General features: G+C 38.6%; 1 protein-coding gene across 1 annotated transcript in view; it reads left to right on the top strand.

Moving 5' to 3' along the window:
* The first annotated feature begins 8,726 nt into the window (after window positions 1–8,726).
* The window catches only part of TMA16 (translation machinery associated 16 homolog), a 34,130-nt gene continuing 26,313 nt past the window's right edge, over window positions 8,727–16,543 (top strand). Inside the window, exon 1 of the mRNA XM_032248520.1 lies at window positions 8,727–9,193. Coding sequence (XP_032104411.1) covers window positions 9,191–9,193 — 3 coding nt within the window. The 5' untranslated portion in view covers window positions 8,727–9,190. The remainder of the gene's footprint in view (window positions 9,194–16,543) is intronic.

Below are 16,543 nucleotides of genomic sequence, written 5' to 3'. Positions count from 1 at the left end.
CGTTGGGGACAGTTTCTCAGGGTATGCAAAGCAGGTAGGCTCTAAATGGCTGACAATCTGCTTTTAGGGGCAATATTTTAAAACAACTGGATGTGTAGAAATGTAAGTTTGGTCCTCACAGGGTTTTGAGTTAAAAACTTTCAGACAGCTGTGAAGAAGTAAACAAAACGGTGCCAGGTTCATCTTTAACTCATTATTTATAACAACTAGCTCCCTATTAAAAGGCACTTTACAATGTTTCCCCACCTAAAATAGAGTCACAAAACAGGTCAAAACAATAATTACTAATTTATATATGACAAAAGTCTAATTTTATAAGTATAACCAGGACTCCTAGAAATAAGAAAAGTGATGTATTAGCACAGGTGTCTCCAAAATCAACCTTGAAAACTACAGAAACCGGAAGAAATTGGCTGTTGGAAGTAAAATTGAGATTGCGAGAAACCCCTGGTAAGACGGGAGCTAGTGAGTAGGAGGGTGGGAGGCAGGAGAACAGCGCTGCATCTCATGGGGAGGAGGATGCCCCTGGAAGCTTGGGAGGCTCTGGAGAGATTATATATAATTTTAGCTCATCTCCCCACTTTACCTGAGAAATGGGAAACTTTCCTGGCCTCCAAGTGTTGTGAAGTGCTACCAGAGGAGCACGAGGTCAGGATAATACGGAGTTAATAGATACAGGAGTAGGATGAGTTGTGCCCTGGAATATTCAGGCCTCCAACTCCTGTCAGCAGAGATTCTTTGGTCCCTAGAGCTCTCTCCTCTGATACTTAACCCTTCTGCTTTCCTCAAATTCTCAAAAAAGGATGCAGCTGAGAATGCGTCTTTGAGCACTTCTCTAATACACAACATAGATGTACAGCTGATTTCATCAATGAAATAAATGTCATGCTACAGGTCCAAAGAAACTAGGTACCTGTATTAGCTCATTTTCACACTCCTATAATGATACTATCTGGGACTGGGTAATTTATAAACAAAAGAAGTTTAATTGACTCACAGTTCTGCATGGCTGAAAAAGCCTCAGGAAATTTATAATCATGGTAGAAGGTGAAGGGAAGCAAGGCACATCTTACATGGTGGCAGGAGAGAGAAAAAGAGCAAGCATGGGAAATGACAGACACTTATCAAACAACCATATCTTATGAGAACTTCTTCACTATCACAAGAATAGCATAGGGGAAACTACCCCCATGATTCAGTCACCTTCCACCAGGTGCTTCCCTTGACATGTGGAGATTACAGTTTGAGATTACATTTGTGTGGCAACATAGAGCCACAGAGTCCCTCCCAAATCTCGTGTTCTTTTCACAATCATGTTTTCCAAACAGTTCCTTAAAGTCTTAACTCATTCCAGCATTAAGTCAAAAGTTCAAGTCCAAAGTCTCATCTGAGACTAGGCAAGTCCCTTTCGCCTGCGAGCCTGTAAAATCAAAAGCAAGTTAGTTACTTCCAACATAAAATGGGGGTACCGGCAGAATAAATTTTCTCATTCCAAATGGGAAAAATTGGCCAAAAAAAGAGGCTACAGGTCCCTTGCAAGTTTGATACTCTGATACCCAGCTGGGCAGAATTAAATCTTAAAGCTCCAAAACCTCCTTTGAATCCATGTGTCACATCCAGGGCATGCAGAAATGTATGAAGAGATGGAAAATACAAAACATAAATACAGAATACAAAATATGATGCAAGGCAGTATACAGCTTCTGTGGCTGCTTTCACAGGCTGGTTTTGAGTGCCTATGGCTTTTCTAGGATCACAGTGCAAGCTGTCAGTGGATCTACCTTTCTGGGGTCTGGAGGATGGTGATCCTCTTCTCAGTGGGAACACTGTGTGGGGGCTCCAACTCCACATTTCCCTCCTGATTGCTCTAGCAGAGATTCTCCTTGAGGGTTCCACCCCAGCAGCAGACTTCTGCCTGGACATCTAGGCATTTCCACACATCCTCTGAAATCTAGATAGAGATTCCTAAACCTCAACTCTTGTCTTCTGAGTATCCACAGACCCAACACCAGATAGAAGCGGCCAAGGCTTGAGGTTCGTACCCTCTAAAGCAATAGTCTGAGTTCTATCTTGGCCCCTTTTGGCCACAGCTAGAACTTTAGCAGCTGGGATGCAGGGCACCATGTCCAGAAGCTGCATAGAGCTGTGGAGCCCTGGCCCTGGCCCACAAAGCCATTTTCCCCTTCCCTCTGGGCCTATGATCAGAGGGGCTACAGTGAATTTTCTGACATGTTCTGGGGACATTTTCCCCATTGTCTTGGCTATTAACATTAAGCTTCTAGTTATTTATGCAAATTCCTGCAGCTGGCTTAAATTCCTCCTTAGAAAATGGATTTTTCTTTTCTACCACATGTAAGGCTGCAAATTTTTTTCAAACCTTTATGCTGTTTCCCTTTCAAACATAAATTCCAATTTTAAACCATCTCTTTGTGAATGCATATAACTGAATCCTTTTGGAATAAGCCAGGTCACCTCTTGAATGCTTTGCTGTTTAGAAACTTTTTCCACCAGATACCCTAAATCATCTCTCTCAAGTTCAATGTTCCACAGATCTCTAGGGTAGGGGCAAAATGACACCAGTATCTTTGCTGAAGTGTAGCAAGGGTGACCTTTACTCCAGTTTCCAACAAGTTTCTCGTCTTCATCTGAGACCACCTTAGCCTGGACTTCATTGTCCATGTTACTATCAGTATTTTAGTCAAAACCATTCAACAAGCTTCTAGGAAGTTCCAAAATTTCCCTCATCTTTCTGTCTTCTTCTGAGCCCTCCAAACTGTTCCAATCTCTGCTGGTTACCCAGTTCCAAAGTCATTCTCAGTTATCTAATAGAAATGTCCCACTACCTTGATATCAATTCTCTATATTAGTCTGTTCTCACATTGCTATAAAGATACTACCTGAGACTGGGTAATTTATAACAAAGGAGGCTTAACTGACTCACTGTTCCACAGGTTGTACAGGAGGCATAGCTAGGGAGGCCTCAGGGAACTTGGCAGAAGGCAAAGGGGAAGCAAGGCATTTCTTACACGGTGGCAAAAGAGAGAGAAGGGGAAATGCCAGACACTTATTAAACAACCAGTTCTCATGAGAACTCCCTCACTGTCATAAGAACAGGATGGGGAAACTGCCTCCATGATCCATTCACCTCCCATGTGGTCCCTCCCTTGACATATGAGAATTACAATTCAAGATGAGATTTGGGTGGGGACACAGAGCTAAACCATATCAGTACCTGAGGAGAACAACTACAATAAAAGAAACTTAGAGAAATTGAATAACACATGCCATATGAAGTAGATTTATTGAAAGAGATGGACCAATAAGTGAGCACAATATATATCTGCAACAGTTAAAGAAGAATACTGATAATAAAACAAAGAAGTAAGACTTTACTTTAAAAAACTATAAATATTTATTTTTAAAATGAGATAGTTAAAATGAAGATGACAATAGTTGGAATATACAGCAAGATAATTACATCAGAAAATAGTAAATCAGAAGATCAAATGAGAAATTCTCCCTAGGGCAGCAGAAATAAATAAAGAGATGAAGAACGCAAAACATAAAAATGAAAAGGGGGCAATAAAATTAGGGAGGACTGAATTATCAATACCCAGATAGTATAAATTCCAAAAGCAAATTGAAAGAGGCCACAGATTACCAAAGATATATTTAACAAAATACCAATACTAGAATTATAAAGCAAAATTGAGGAAGAGCAAAAACAGCAAAAATTATTCAACAATTCTGCAAAGCTGAATCACTCACAAAGGAATGAAATTTAAGATGCGACTTCACAATAGCAGTATTGGACTCAAGAGAATATGAACTAATATATTTGTGATTAAAAACATTTGCCATATTGTATTGTGAAATATGACATATGAACATAAAGTGCACAAAATGGAAACGTGAAACAGAAAGAGTGATTATAAAGCAAACACCAAGGTAACTACCACAGAGATGAAGATATTGCTGGCCACCTATAAAAGTACATGCAAAAAACGTAATGTAATTCACTTTGCCTCATTATAAATTTTATATAAATGGAATTATACTGTACATATTTTTTCTGCACTATTTCCTTTCCATTATGATAAAAACACTCCAACTTGTTTACTATACTTGTATTTTGCTCATTTCATTGATATACAAAATTTACCACACAATACTGTTATTATAAATGACACTGCTATTCTTGTATACGTACCCTGAGAGAAACGTGCTGGAGTTAGTCTAGCCCAGACATGACACTGCTGCCTTAGAAGATGTACACATTTTAACTTTTAGATAATGCCAAACTCTTTTCCAAAATTGTTAAACCAAAGTTTGCTCTTTGAAGTCAGAAATAAGACAGTGTTGGCCGGGCGCGGTGGCTCACGCCTGTAAACCCAGCACTTTGGGAGGCCGAGGCGGGTGGATCACGAGGTCAAGAAATCGAGACCATCCTGGTCAACATGGTGAAACCCCGTCTCTACTAAAAACTACAAAAAATTAGCTGGGCATGGTGGCCCATGCCTGTAATCCCAGCTACTCAGGAAGCTGAGGCTGGAGAATTGCCTGAACCCAGGAGGCGGAGGTTGCGGTGAGCCGAGATCGCGCCATTGCACTCCAGCCTGGGTAACAAGAGCGAAACTTAAAAATAAATAAATAAATAAGACAGTGTTGCCCTCTCTTTCTTTCTCACTCTCTCTCTTTCTTTTTCCCTCCTTCTTTCCTTCCTTCCTTTGTTCTTTTCTCCTTCCTTCCTTCCATTTCCTTTCTTTTTCTTCTTTCTTCTCTTGCTCCTCTCCTCTCTCTCTCTCTCTCTCTCTCTCTCTCTCTCTCTGTCTCTCTGTCTCTGTCTCTCTCTTTTGAGATGGAGTCACTCCCTCACCCAGGCTGGAGTGCAGTGGCAGGATCTCAGCTCACTGCAATCTCTGCTTCCCAGGTTCAGGCAACCCTCTCACCTCAGCCTCACAAGTAGCTGGAATTACAAGCATGCATGCACTACCAGCTTGGCTGCTTTTTGTATTTTTAGTACAGATGGGGTCTCACCGTGATGGCCAGGCTGGTCTCAAATTCAGAAGTCCTGACTTCAGGTGATCCATCTATCTCAGCTTCTCAAAGATTACAGGCGTGAGCCACCATGCCCGGCCGTAGTTTACAAATCTAAAAATATCTAGGCCTGTAATTTTAACACAGGAAAATATTTTATTATCCTTAAAAATTAAAAGAAAAAACAACTGGCTCTCCTGGTACTCAATTATGTAGGTTGTTTTTCTTGTTTCAATAGTTTATGCTCTTTATTCTATTCTGCCTTATTTTTCGACCTTATTTTGTTGTTTCTTTTTTCCCTAACCTCTTGACATATGGACAGTTAGTTCATTAATTTTCAGTCATTCTTTTTTTCTAATATTTATACCAAAGGCTTTATTATTTACATGACTGGAGTTAATTATTACTTCAGGTGCATCTTACTAGTTTGGGTATTTATTATTTTTGTTATTGTTCAGCCCAAACTATTTTCTAATTCCCATTATGATTTCTTCTTTAGTCCTGGCTTATTTCGAAGTACAATTCTTAATTTCTCAATATATGACAATTCTCTATAGCTTTCTCCTTGTTACTGGTTTCTAGTTTAATTATGAGGTGGTCAGAGAACATATTCTATAGATTTTAATTCTTTCAGATTTGTTTAGACTTGCTTTCTGATCCAATGTATGATCAATGTTGTGAACTATACCATACAGATATAAAAACACGTGTTCCTGTAAGAACCGGAGGCATTATTCTGTGTAGACTTTTTGGGTCAAATTGCGTTGTGGTCATCTCTTCTCAGTCATTGGTGATTGTTTATCTGTTTGTTCTATTATTTACTGAAAAAAGACATGCTACAATTTCCACCAAGGCTGTTGGTTTTTCTACTTGAAACTGCATTGGCCTTTCCATTACATATTTTGGGGCTATATTACTAGATGTACACGAGTTTAAAATGAAAACCTTTTATCATTATGAAGTGATCTTTTACATTTACCATATTACTGTTTGACCTGAAGTCGATTTCATATAACATTGATATACGTATACCAGCATTCTTTCAGTTAGTATTCACCTAGCATAGCTCTTTGCAGTTGTCTATTTTCATGTATGTTAGATGTGTCTTATAAACACGACACAGTTGGATGTTTTCAATACAATCTGAGTTTTTTTTACTTGTGGATAGTTGATTCATAATTACTGTTTTATGGATGTAAATCTACTGCCATTTTTTTATTTCCTTACTGTCCTATGTTTCTTTTTTTCTCTTTTATTTTCTTAGTTTGAATTACATGAGTATAGTTTAATCATTCGATTTATTTTATTTTCTCTACTTGTGTGTGGCCTGTACAAAGTTAGGGACCCTATTTCTGTTCTTTAAGTGGTTACCCTAGAATTATGCATTTGTAATTATTGTATCAATATCTAATGTTAATCAATACTTAATCCTTATACATACATACAACACACACATACACACACATCTGAGTATATTTGTTAAAGTACAGGAAAATATCTCTAAAGACGTCTCCAAATCATTTACAGTGGTTACTGCATGGGGCAAGGAAGAGGTTGAATTGCAGGGGAAAAGAGGGGGGATTTATTTTGCTTATCACAGTGGTGCACATATACATTACATTATGACAAAACATTAACCATCATTATTGTTATGTTTATTCTTACTCTGTATAATTCATGTTTGCATTTGCCACAGTGTATTTTGAACACATATAGTATATATTTTTTTCTTCCCTTCCTACAACCAAGAAAGAACCTATACAGTATATTTTTAACATGTCTATAATCACTGTTATTATTTAGGGGTTGAATCTGAATTAGGAAAATATGAAGATTTATTTTCAAAATCCAACCAAAAATATAAAAGTTTCAAAATATATGGCTTTTGAGTTGTTGGCAGTTTGTGGTTTAGGAATGGGTTAGCAGTAGGTAAGAATTTTATGATCAATAAAACAATCAGTAACAACTAAAATATCCTGAAGAAATATTTAATATTTAAAAGATTTGCAGTAACATAGAACTTAGAAGGGTGATTTCCACAGGGCCAGACTTAGGGAATGGGGTAGGGTGGGTGAAAGATGGCTTTTCAGGAAGTGGTTAAAGTATGGAGCTAGAGTGTAAATATTCTAGATTAATTGGAGTCTTTCACAGAGTACAGTCATGTGCATGTCACAATGTTTTGGTCATGGACTACATTACAATGGTGAGCACATGAGATAATAATATCATATTTTTACTGTACATTTCTTAAGATACACGAATACTTACCATTGTGTTACAATTGCCTACAGTATTCAGTACAGTACCTGCTGTACAGGTTCGTAGTCCAGGAGCAATAGGCCATGCCATATAGCTTAGGTGTGTAGTAAGTGATACCATGAAGGCTTGTGTAAGTGCACTCTACGGTATTCACATGACAAAAAATAAACAGCAAAACCCCCACTGGAAGCATTTCTCAGAAAGTATCCCTGTCCTTAAGTGGTACATGAATGTGCTGCCACCACAGTATATATTCAAGGGTGATCTTCATTATGTAGATTCACACGAATGGACTTTAACCCACTTAAAAGCCGTGTGAAAATATCTTGCCCCTAGATTCAGGAATCTTCTGGACACACTCTTGTTTACAATTTAAATTATTTCAAAAAATTGATATACCTGTTGATTAAATATAAGTATTTGTGTGGCAGGAGAATAGGGTCTGGAAGCAGGGAACCTAGGGCTAATTCATGCTGACGGGATATCAGAGGCTACTCTCTTTTCAACCCCTTCTTTTTCTGTGTGGCAGTTGCTGCCTGGCAGTTGCAATCCCTTCTTTTCCTGTGTGGCAGTTGAAAAAAGAAGGTACCTTAGATTGGTCCCCTCCCTCAACCAATCAGACTTGTGGCAGGCTAATGGGAAACCTCTAGAAGGTATTTAAACTCCAGAAAATTCTGTAACCCACGCTTTTGAGCAGCTTGCTACAGCCCACTCCCCGGGTAGAGTGTACTTTCATTTAAAATGAATCTCTGCTTTCTCTGCCTTGCTTCATTTTTGCGTTTTGTCCAATTCTTTGTTCAAAATGCCAAGAACCTGGACAACTACCCTCAACCAGTAACATGTGCCCACAGGTATCCAGACACACCAGATTCCCCATGCCTGGAACTTCTTCCCATGCTTAGTTTTCTCTTACAATTCCAGTCTCCACTCAATGATCTCTTCTAAAGGAGGATTTTAGAGAGCAACATGTGTAAAACAGCTTTTCTAGTGCCCCAGCAGCTAATTTTTATTAGGGTACTTATATTATTTGAAATATTATTTTTACATGCTCCCTGCCACCCCGAAAATGAGCTGAGGGATATTGTCTGAGTATCCCCAATACCAGGCACACAGTAGGCATTCAGTAAGTCACTGTTGAATGATTAGATTGTCTACGGAATTCTAACATGTATAGATGAAGACTCTCACATGTTGTGAGAAGAAAACAAAAACTGGGTTGACAGAGGCTTTGAATATGAGGAAATGGCCTTTCCAGATAAAGAAACTCAGACTCAGCGGACGAAAGGACTTGTCCAAGATTACCTAGTACCAGGAAAAGCGGAAGGCAGGAGCCTGTGCCGCACGAGGGCGCTACGGGAGGGCCAATACCGAGCAGCCCTTTTGGGAGGGTCCCAGCCACGGAGACGCGGGAGCCCGCGAGAGGGAACCTCTTGTCTGCAGAGGCTGCTGCGCTCCGGAGTCGTGCTCTGGGACAGATGGCCAAGATCCGCTCTTGGGGCCGGAACGCGAAGGCCCCGGGAGCGACGAGCGTTTGCCACCCGGACTCCAATCCCCAGCCTCGAACTCCTGCGCCAGGCTGCGTTCAGCCTCTCGCAGCAAGCTCGCTCTCTCTCGCAGCAAACTCCTTCCCGCCGCGCCTGGCGAGCACGCAGGTCCTGCAGTCTATTGGGCTAGGGCTTAAAAGCCCGACACGGGCGAAAAAGACGCGATCTCAGTTTCCGGGGACGCTTTAGAGAAACGCACTCGCCCCTCCCGTTCCGGTTGGGTAGGCGCCGGCTCCTAGGGCCCCACGTGGGATTCGGCCCGGGTAGTTTTCTGAGGCTCTGCTCCTGCGGTTGGTGAGAGTGCTTGTGTCTGGAGTGCGGAGCTCCTTCGTGGCCGCGAGGACGTCACCATGGTGGGCCCCCTCCTGCTTCCCCGAACCACCCGGTTGGTTCCCCAGAAGGCTCTTGTTGAGCATGCAGAGGAGGAGGATGCGGTTTCGGGAACCTAGTAGAGGGGAGGATGCAAAGTGTTTGCGAGGGTGTGTGGAGTGCGGGGGGTAGCCTCTGGGAGGCGAGGCCCAGGCCCAGCGCCTGGACTTTAGAGTTCCGCGTCCGAGTGCCGAAGTGCTCAGATGCCCTGTTTGCCTCGTGCCTAACGTCTCGCTAGTCACTGCCTCCTTGGGGGAAACCCTGCACCTTTCCGTTGTACCTACTCGGGTAAACGCATCGGGGAGTTCGCAAAACTCCTAAGAGCGCTGGCCCCACACACCTCTGCCCCTCTGGCCTCGGTAGACTCTTATGGGCTTAGTCTAAGCCTCTTCCTCGGCATCCATTTACCTCCCTTTAGTGATCCATTCCTGCCCTAAATCCTGTCTTTACGCCCCATTCCACCCAGGGCACCGAAGCAGTTTTGTTGTTTTTATTAAAAATTGAGTCGATACCAAAAAGTGTTTCTAAAACACATTTCAAGTGTAAAGATTAGTAGTTTCAGGAACTCTGCTTTACGTATTATGTAGTTTTAAGAAATAAAACATAGCTTTGAAGGCCCTATGTTACCTTTAAACATACAACTTACAGGAAACCTTAAGAAGCAAACGTTATCTAAGTTTTGTATTTATAATTTCACTATTTTTCTTCATAGTTATGTTTGTATTCTGAAACAGTATGTTGTTTCTTCGTGCCCTTTTTACTTAATTGTGTTCTTGAGGATAATTCTTGAATAGAAACATGCCGTATAAATATTCATATTTTCAATTGGTTTTTAATAGAAACAAAATTTTAGAAGTTTATAATCTGGTCACAAGTTATGATACTGTGGCCACAATGTGGCCTCTTTGTTTCTTTTCGTTTTTTCTCTTTTCATTGTATGCCAATCATTTTTGTTTTACAATCTAGGTCTTTTGTTGGTTTTGGCGAGGTTTTGTGCTTCATTTATTAATTTATTTAGATCCACCGCTGAGGCATATTTTGTGCTTTATATTGTACACATTTATGTAAATTCAGTGTTTGCTTGTCACTTTGCTGGTGGGATTTCCAGCTTTTTATAGGGTATTTTTTTTTTTTCCTTTTCAGAGTGGAATATTAAAGCAATTACATCTAATTGTGTTTGAGTGATTGGGGAGATAGATTGGTAACTTGACCGTAGTTGTCCTTGACTATCAGAGCTTCGCCTTTATCAGTTTGTATAGTATAAGTATGTTGCTTTGGCATAGAAGTCAAAAGAATGGCATTTAAATCTGTTTTCATTGGCTAATTTCTGCCTCTGTCATTTTTTTGATACAATTTCATCAGTGGTTCTGCTGCATCCTTCTTCAGTGCAGCTCAGAATGTGGTCCCGGAGGACAGAGTTGGGCACCTGTCTTTCCCTCAGTTTGCCATCTTGGCAAAATTACTTAACCTCGCATCTGTCTAACTGGGATAACAATAGTACCTACTTCATAGAATTGTGGAAATTAAATGTAATGTGCTTAGTGTAGTGCCTGGCACTTAGTAAATGTTAATGTTATTAACTTTAGTTATGTAAATAGTAACAGTACAGCTTATAGTTGTCTACCTTTGTTACTTTGCTCATTTATGTTCTCTTATTGTAAATCTTTGCTGGAGCTCAGCAAGTTCATGTCTTTTTTTATATAAAAATTTAGTTTATTATACATAAAGAATCTTTTCAAATTAATCCATCCCACTCAACACTTTTTTGTGGTGTATTAAAAAGGTTTTTAGTATTTATTTATTTATTTTTATTTTTTTTGAGACAGAGTTTTGCTCTTGTCACCCAGGCTGGAGTGCAGTGGTGTTATCTTGGCTTACGGCAATCTCTGCCTCCTGGGTTCAAGTGATTCTCCTGCCTCAGCCTCCCAAGTAGCCGGGATTACAGACTTAATGCCACCACACCCAGCTAATTTTTGTGTGTTTAGTAGGGACAGGTTTCACCATGTTGGCCAGGCTGGTCTGGAACTCCTGACTGGCCTCCCAAAGTGCTGGGATTACAGGCATGAGCCACTGTGCCCAGCCAGGTTTTTAGTATTTTTAAGTGTGGTTCATGCTATACTACTAGGCACCCATGGTGCCTTTTTATATAAACATGTCAATAGAGCTTGTGTGTGCTTGTTTTCCTCCAGCTAGACTACAAACCATTGAAAAGTGCATCATCCTCCCTGCATTTATCTTTGCATATTACTGTGGGCATTAACTGTTACTGACTACCTTAACGGTAGGGATTGTGTGTTTTTGAGCCAAATCTATAAATGTGAGCTACAACAACAAATCAGCTTAGTAAATCTCATAGAGATTATTTGCTAGTGAAAACTTGCTCCTGAAAGTTACTAAAACTAAAGAAAAACATTAATAGAAGCCTCCCTAGTATATCAACCTTTTTCAGACAATACTGCATGTACATTGTTTAAAACAATAAAAAATGGTTGCTCATAAAGATTGTATTAGTTTCGTATTAACTGCTATAATAAAGTGATACATTTAATGGCTTAAAGCAACACATTCATTTTCTGAAATCACTGGAGTTCAGAAGTCCAAAAATGAGTCTTTACTGAGATAAAATTAAGGTGTTGTCAGGGCTGTCGGTCTTCAACGGGCTCTAATGAATTTTTTCGGTTTCTAGAGGTCATCTACATTCTTTGGATTCTTCCCTCTTCAAATCCAGAAGCATAGCATCTTTAAATTTTCCTCCAGAGAAGGTTAGATTGTCTCTGACAGTGATCCTCCTGCCTTCCTTTTACATGGACCTTTAGGATTATATTGGGCTCATGTGGATGATTTTCCCCATCTCAAGGTCTTAATCACATCTGTAAAGTCCTTTTTGTTATAAATGGTAATATATTCCCAGGTCCTGGGGCAATCAGGGCATGGATCTCTTTTGGTGGGGGGAGGGCAGAGCATTATTTTGCCTGCCACCAAAAGACTTTCTCCAACTCTGGAGAAAGGCCTAATGCCCTGGTTCACTTGAGAAACAGCCACTGTTTAGAATTTCTTAGCTATTGATTCAGATATATGTATGTACCAGCATATATGTAAATTCCCTAACCTCTCTTTTTACATAACTGTAATACTAGACACCTTTGCCCCATACTTTTTTGTCTTACTTGATCTTATGGATCCAGGTAAGTACATATAGATCTACGTCTTGCTTTTTAAACAGCAAATATCCCATTGTTTGTTTCTGTAATTTATTTAACCTGATCCTTAATGGACCTTTAAATTGTTTACATTCGTTTACCACCACAGACATTGTAATTCTGCTGCATTGATTATTTATCCCCCCTTTTGATACCTGTATAAATATGTCTATAGAATAAATGAATTAAAGTAGAATTTCTTGGTCAAAAACCTTTTAACCAAGAAATTCTATTAATTTTTATCTTGATGGGTACTATCTTTATTTTTATTTTACTAAAAAAAATATTTTAGAGATGCGTTTCACTGTGTCATCCAGCCTGGTATGTAGTGGCACACTCAGAGCTAGCTCACTGCAGCCTCAAGCTCTTGGGCTCAAGCCATCCTCCTGCCTCAGTCTCCCCAGTAGCCAGAATTACAGGTGTACACTGCCTTGCCTGGCTAATTTTTTGGATTTTTTCGTAGAGATGGGGGTCTTACTATGTTGTCCAGGCTGGTCTTGAACTTCTGGCTTCAAAAGATCCATCCACTTTGCCTTTGAGAAGTGCTGATATGATGGGCATGAGCCACTGTGATTAGCCCTGATGGGCACCATTAAATTGCCTTCCAGAAGACTGCACCCCTTTGCATAATGAGATTCCTAATACACCCCCACCCTCACTAATGCAATGTTAATAATTTTTTACCTTTGTTAGTCTTACACATTAGTAACTATTTCATTGACGTTTTCATTTTTAAAGTTTTTACAGCTTCTAAACAACACTTGTTTTTACTCTTTCTGTGACTTGTATATTTTTCCTGTTTTTGTTTTAGCTTGCTGACTTTTTTTATATTAATCTTAAAATAACTTATTAAGGAAATTAGCTCTTTTGTTTGTGTTGCAAGGTTTTTTGTAGTTTGTTTTTAGCTTGGTTTATGTTTTGCAATTCAGACGTTTAAGTTTTTATGTAGTTAGATTTGTTATTTGAAATCTTCTGAGTTTTATGTAATGTTTAGAAAGACCTTTCTCTGAGGCTCATCTACAAAAAAAAGTAAGGAAATCTTTTTTTCTAAGATCAGTGTGGTTTCATTTTTTATGTTTAAATGTGATCTATGAGGAATTTAAAGTACAGAATGATATACTAAATTTTTTAAAGATTCCTATGCTTTTTATAGTTGTCTCTTGGTATCGAGACGTCTTAGCTCCAGGATCCACTCGAATACCTAAATCCATGGATGCTCAGGTCCCTAAAATAAAATGGTGTAGTTTTTGCATGTAGCCTGTGCATATTCTCCTGTATACTTTAAGTCATACTTAAGCATACCTATTACAGTGTAAATGCTGTATAGGTAATAGTTATATTGGTTTTTTAATTTGTATTGTTTTATTGTTGTTATTTTTAATATATTTTTCTGAATATTTTCTGTTTTCGGTTGAATACCCAGATGTTAAACTTGGAGGGTCGACTGTATTTATTTACATTTTTCGAGTGTTTGAAATAGTTAATGCTAATCTAAAACTTGAATACATAGCTTAGCTAAACTTTTGTGACCTAAAGGATGAACTATTACCAAATGCTATTTTTTGTCTTATTTTGTTACATAATATGTATACAGTTTATGAAATTTTCTTTGTGTGTGTGTGTGTGTGAGAGAGAGAGAGAAAGAGAGAGAGAGACCTGCTTTATGCTCACCACTTGAAACCTAGGTTTGCTAAGTAGTGACTATTTTCTAAATCTCTACTAAATCTAATTCAGAAGTACATTTGGAGATCCCAAAACTGACTTATAAATGCATATAAATGAAATATCCCAATTTAAATACTTAAGAAATGTATAGTTTATTTACCCATTCTTTTTTTCTTTTCTTTTTTTTTTTTTCTTTTGAGTCCCAGTCTCACTGTCGCCCAGGCTAGCGTTCAGTGGTGCTGTCTCAGCTCACTGCAACCTCTGCCTCCCAGGTTCAAGCGATTGTCCGGCCTCAGCCTCTTGCGTAGGTAGTATTACAGGCGTGCGCCACCATACTTGGCTAATTTTTGTATTTTTAATAGAGACGAGGTTTCACCATGTTGGCCAGGCTAGTCTTGAACTCTTCACCTCAAGCGATCCACTTGACTCGGCCTCCCAAAGTTCTGGGATTACAGGTGTGAGCCACTGTGCCCAGCCCCATTATTTATTATTTGATGAAGGTTTTTGAAAGCTGTATGTGTGTTGGGGTGGTCATGGTGGTTGGTGAATTGACTCAAACAAGATAGTACCTTCTTTCACTAACTTTGTCAGTGAAAAAGAGTGCCTCTGACAGGGACTGCCACAGAGTTACTGTTCTTCTGAGTGTGTATGTAGTCTATTAGCCTGCTTTTTTTTTTTTTTTTTTAGGGACAGGCCAACAAGAAAATCTGTTTCCCCTAGGAGCAATTAATTTAGTTAGAAATACGGTAAGCCTGTCAGACTGATTTGAGCTAGAATCTTGTTTGTTTGTTTTTCACTTCTTACGATAGACCCGGAAATAGGAAGGATAAATATGAATATATGCTAGAATTCCAGTGGCTGAATCCCTTTACCATGTTATAGAAAAGATAAAAGGCAAGTACTGTTGCATTTAAGTTAGAAACACTGATCTCTTTTGTGTGTGGCCTGGCAAAAGTTTTCAAAGTGCTTTTGTTTCAAAATGTTTTTAGTCAGAAGGAAATTTTAAATAAGGTAAACATTTTTATTTTTATCATAGAATTTTATCACTAAAATTGGTCAGGCAGATCACCTTTATTTTTTATTGCCTCCCACCTGAACATCCTTGGGAGACTACACTTCCCTTTAAATATCCCTTGAAAGAACTAGTCCTTCTAGTCTTTGTAGTTCTTCCTTGATAATTATATCTTTGTTTCATTATGACCCCAAATGTGATATTCTGTTCTTTGATAGAAGTCTCACTTAATGACATATTAATTTCATATGTGATTATTCCAGGTAAACCTAAATGGGGTTGCATGTGAAACGAGTTTAAACCACACTACTTCCTTTTTCTTAACATTTAATTGTCTACTTTTACAGGAGTAAAAATAATTATAATGTGTGACCTCTTCTCTTTAAACTCTTCTTTCAAACTTTGGTTGGGCCATTCTGACTGAAGTTAAAAGAGAATTAAAACCGTCTGTTTATGTGTCTTTTTTTAATGCTTCTCTTTTCATTTTCTATTTAGATTCGCTAATTCTCACCATTTTGTCATTAAAAAAAACAGTATACAAGGCAATCATTTTTCAACTTGTTGATTTTACATGTTCCTTGTTTTGTTCCGAATAGTATTTGATTATCTGTATCCAGAGATACACAGTGAGGCACATGTTTGCTGATATTGGATCAAAATCAGTACTGAAAAGTATTATTTCATATTCTCTTTTTTGTTCTGGAAGCAAGGAGGATATTTTGATTTGATTTTTTTTGATTTAAACATTAACTTCCATATTAATTAGGTGGTGGGTTTATATTATAGCTTGGAAATTAAGAAATGTTTAGTAAATTTTGTGATTTTTAGATCTCAAGCTACTTTCTCAGGGAGGCCTTTCCTGACTTGCCAAAGCAAAGGACCCTGTGCTTTAAAGCCATTTTCTAGCCCGCACTTACTAAGTTAATTATTCCTGAGAAAACTACATTTTAAACTCCATGAAGCAAGTTCATGTCAGTTTTTGATCTGGAAGCCTCAGTGCTTATCCTAATACATGATATCTATAGTGTGTGGTCAGTAATTTTTTTAAAAAAAAACAAATATTAATGTGAAGTTGAGATATAAAGAGTGGCAGTAGAAAATGTGGGAGAAGTAGTTTGTTCTGACTAGATGTGAGTAGGTAAGTTTGGAATAACATAAGCTGAGCTAGATGTTAGAATCCAAAATGAAGATAAAATTAAAGTCTGCATTAGATAATTATTAAGGTATTCTTTTAATGTTAAGGAAAGCACTATTCATGACCTATTCTCTCAAACTGTGATTTGCAATCTCGGGACATATTTGCAGTCTCAAATAAGCTGCTATTGAGGAAGTAACACACAAGTGTACAATCAATGCTGGGCAGTGTAGTACATTATTAGGTGCTAAGTGGTAAATGCCACCAAGAAGGAAAGGGTACTGAGATATGAAATGGTTTTTCTTGGATCCCTTCAAGGAGA

This window comes from Sapajus apella, unplaced genomic scaffold (assembly GCF_009761245.1).
Source record: "Sapajus apella isolate SASKATOON/1434 unplaced genomic scaffold, GSC_monkey_1.0 scaffold67, whole genome shotgun sequence".
Classification (NCBI taxonomy): domain Eukaryota; kingdom Metazoa; phylum Chordata; class Mammalia; order Primates; family Cebidae; genus Sapajus; species Sapajus apella.
Note: the sequence above shows the minus strand (reverse complement) of the source record. Positions and strands in the feature narration are given on the sequence as shown.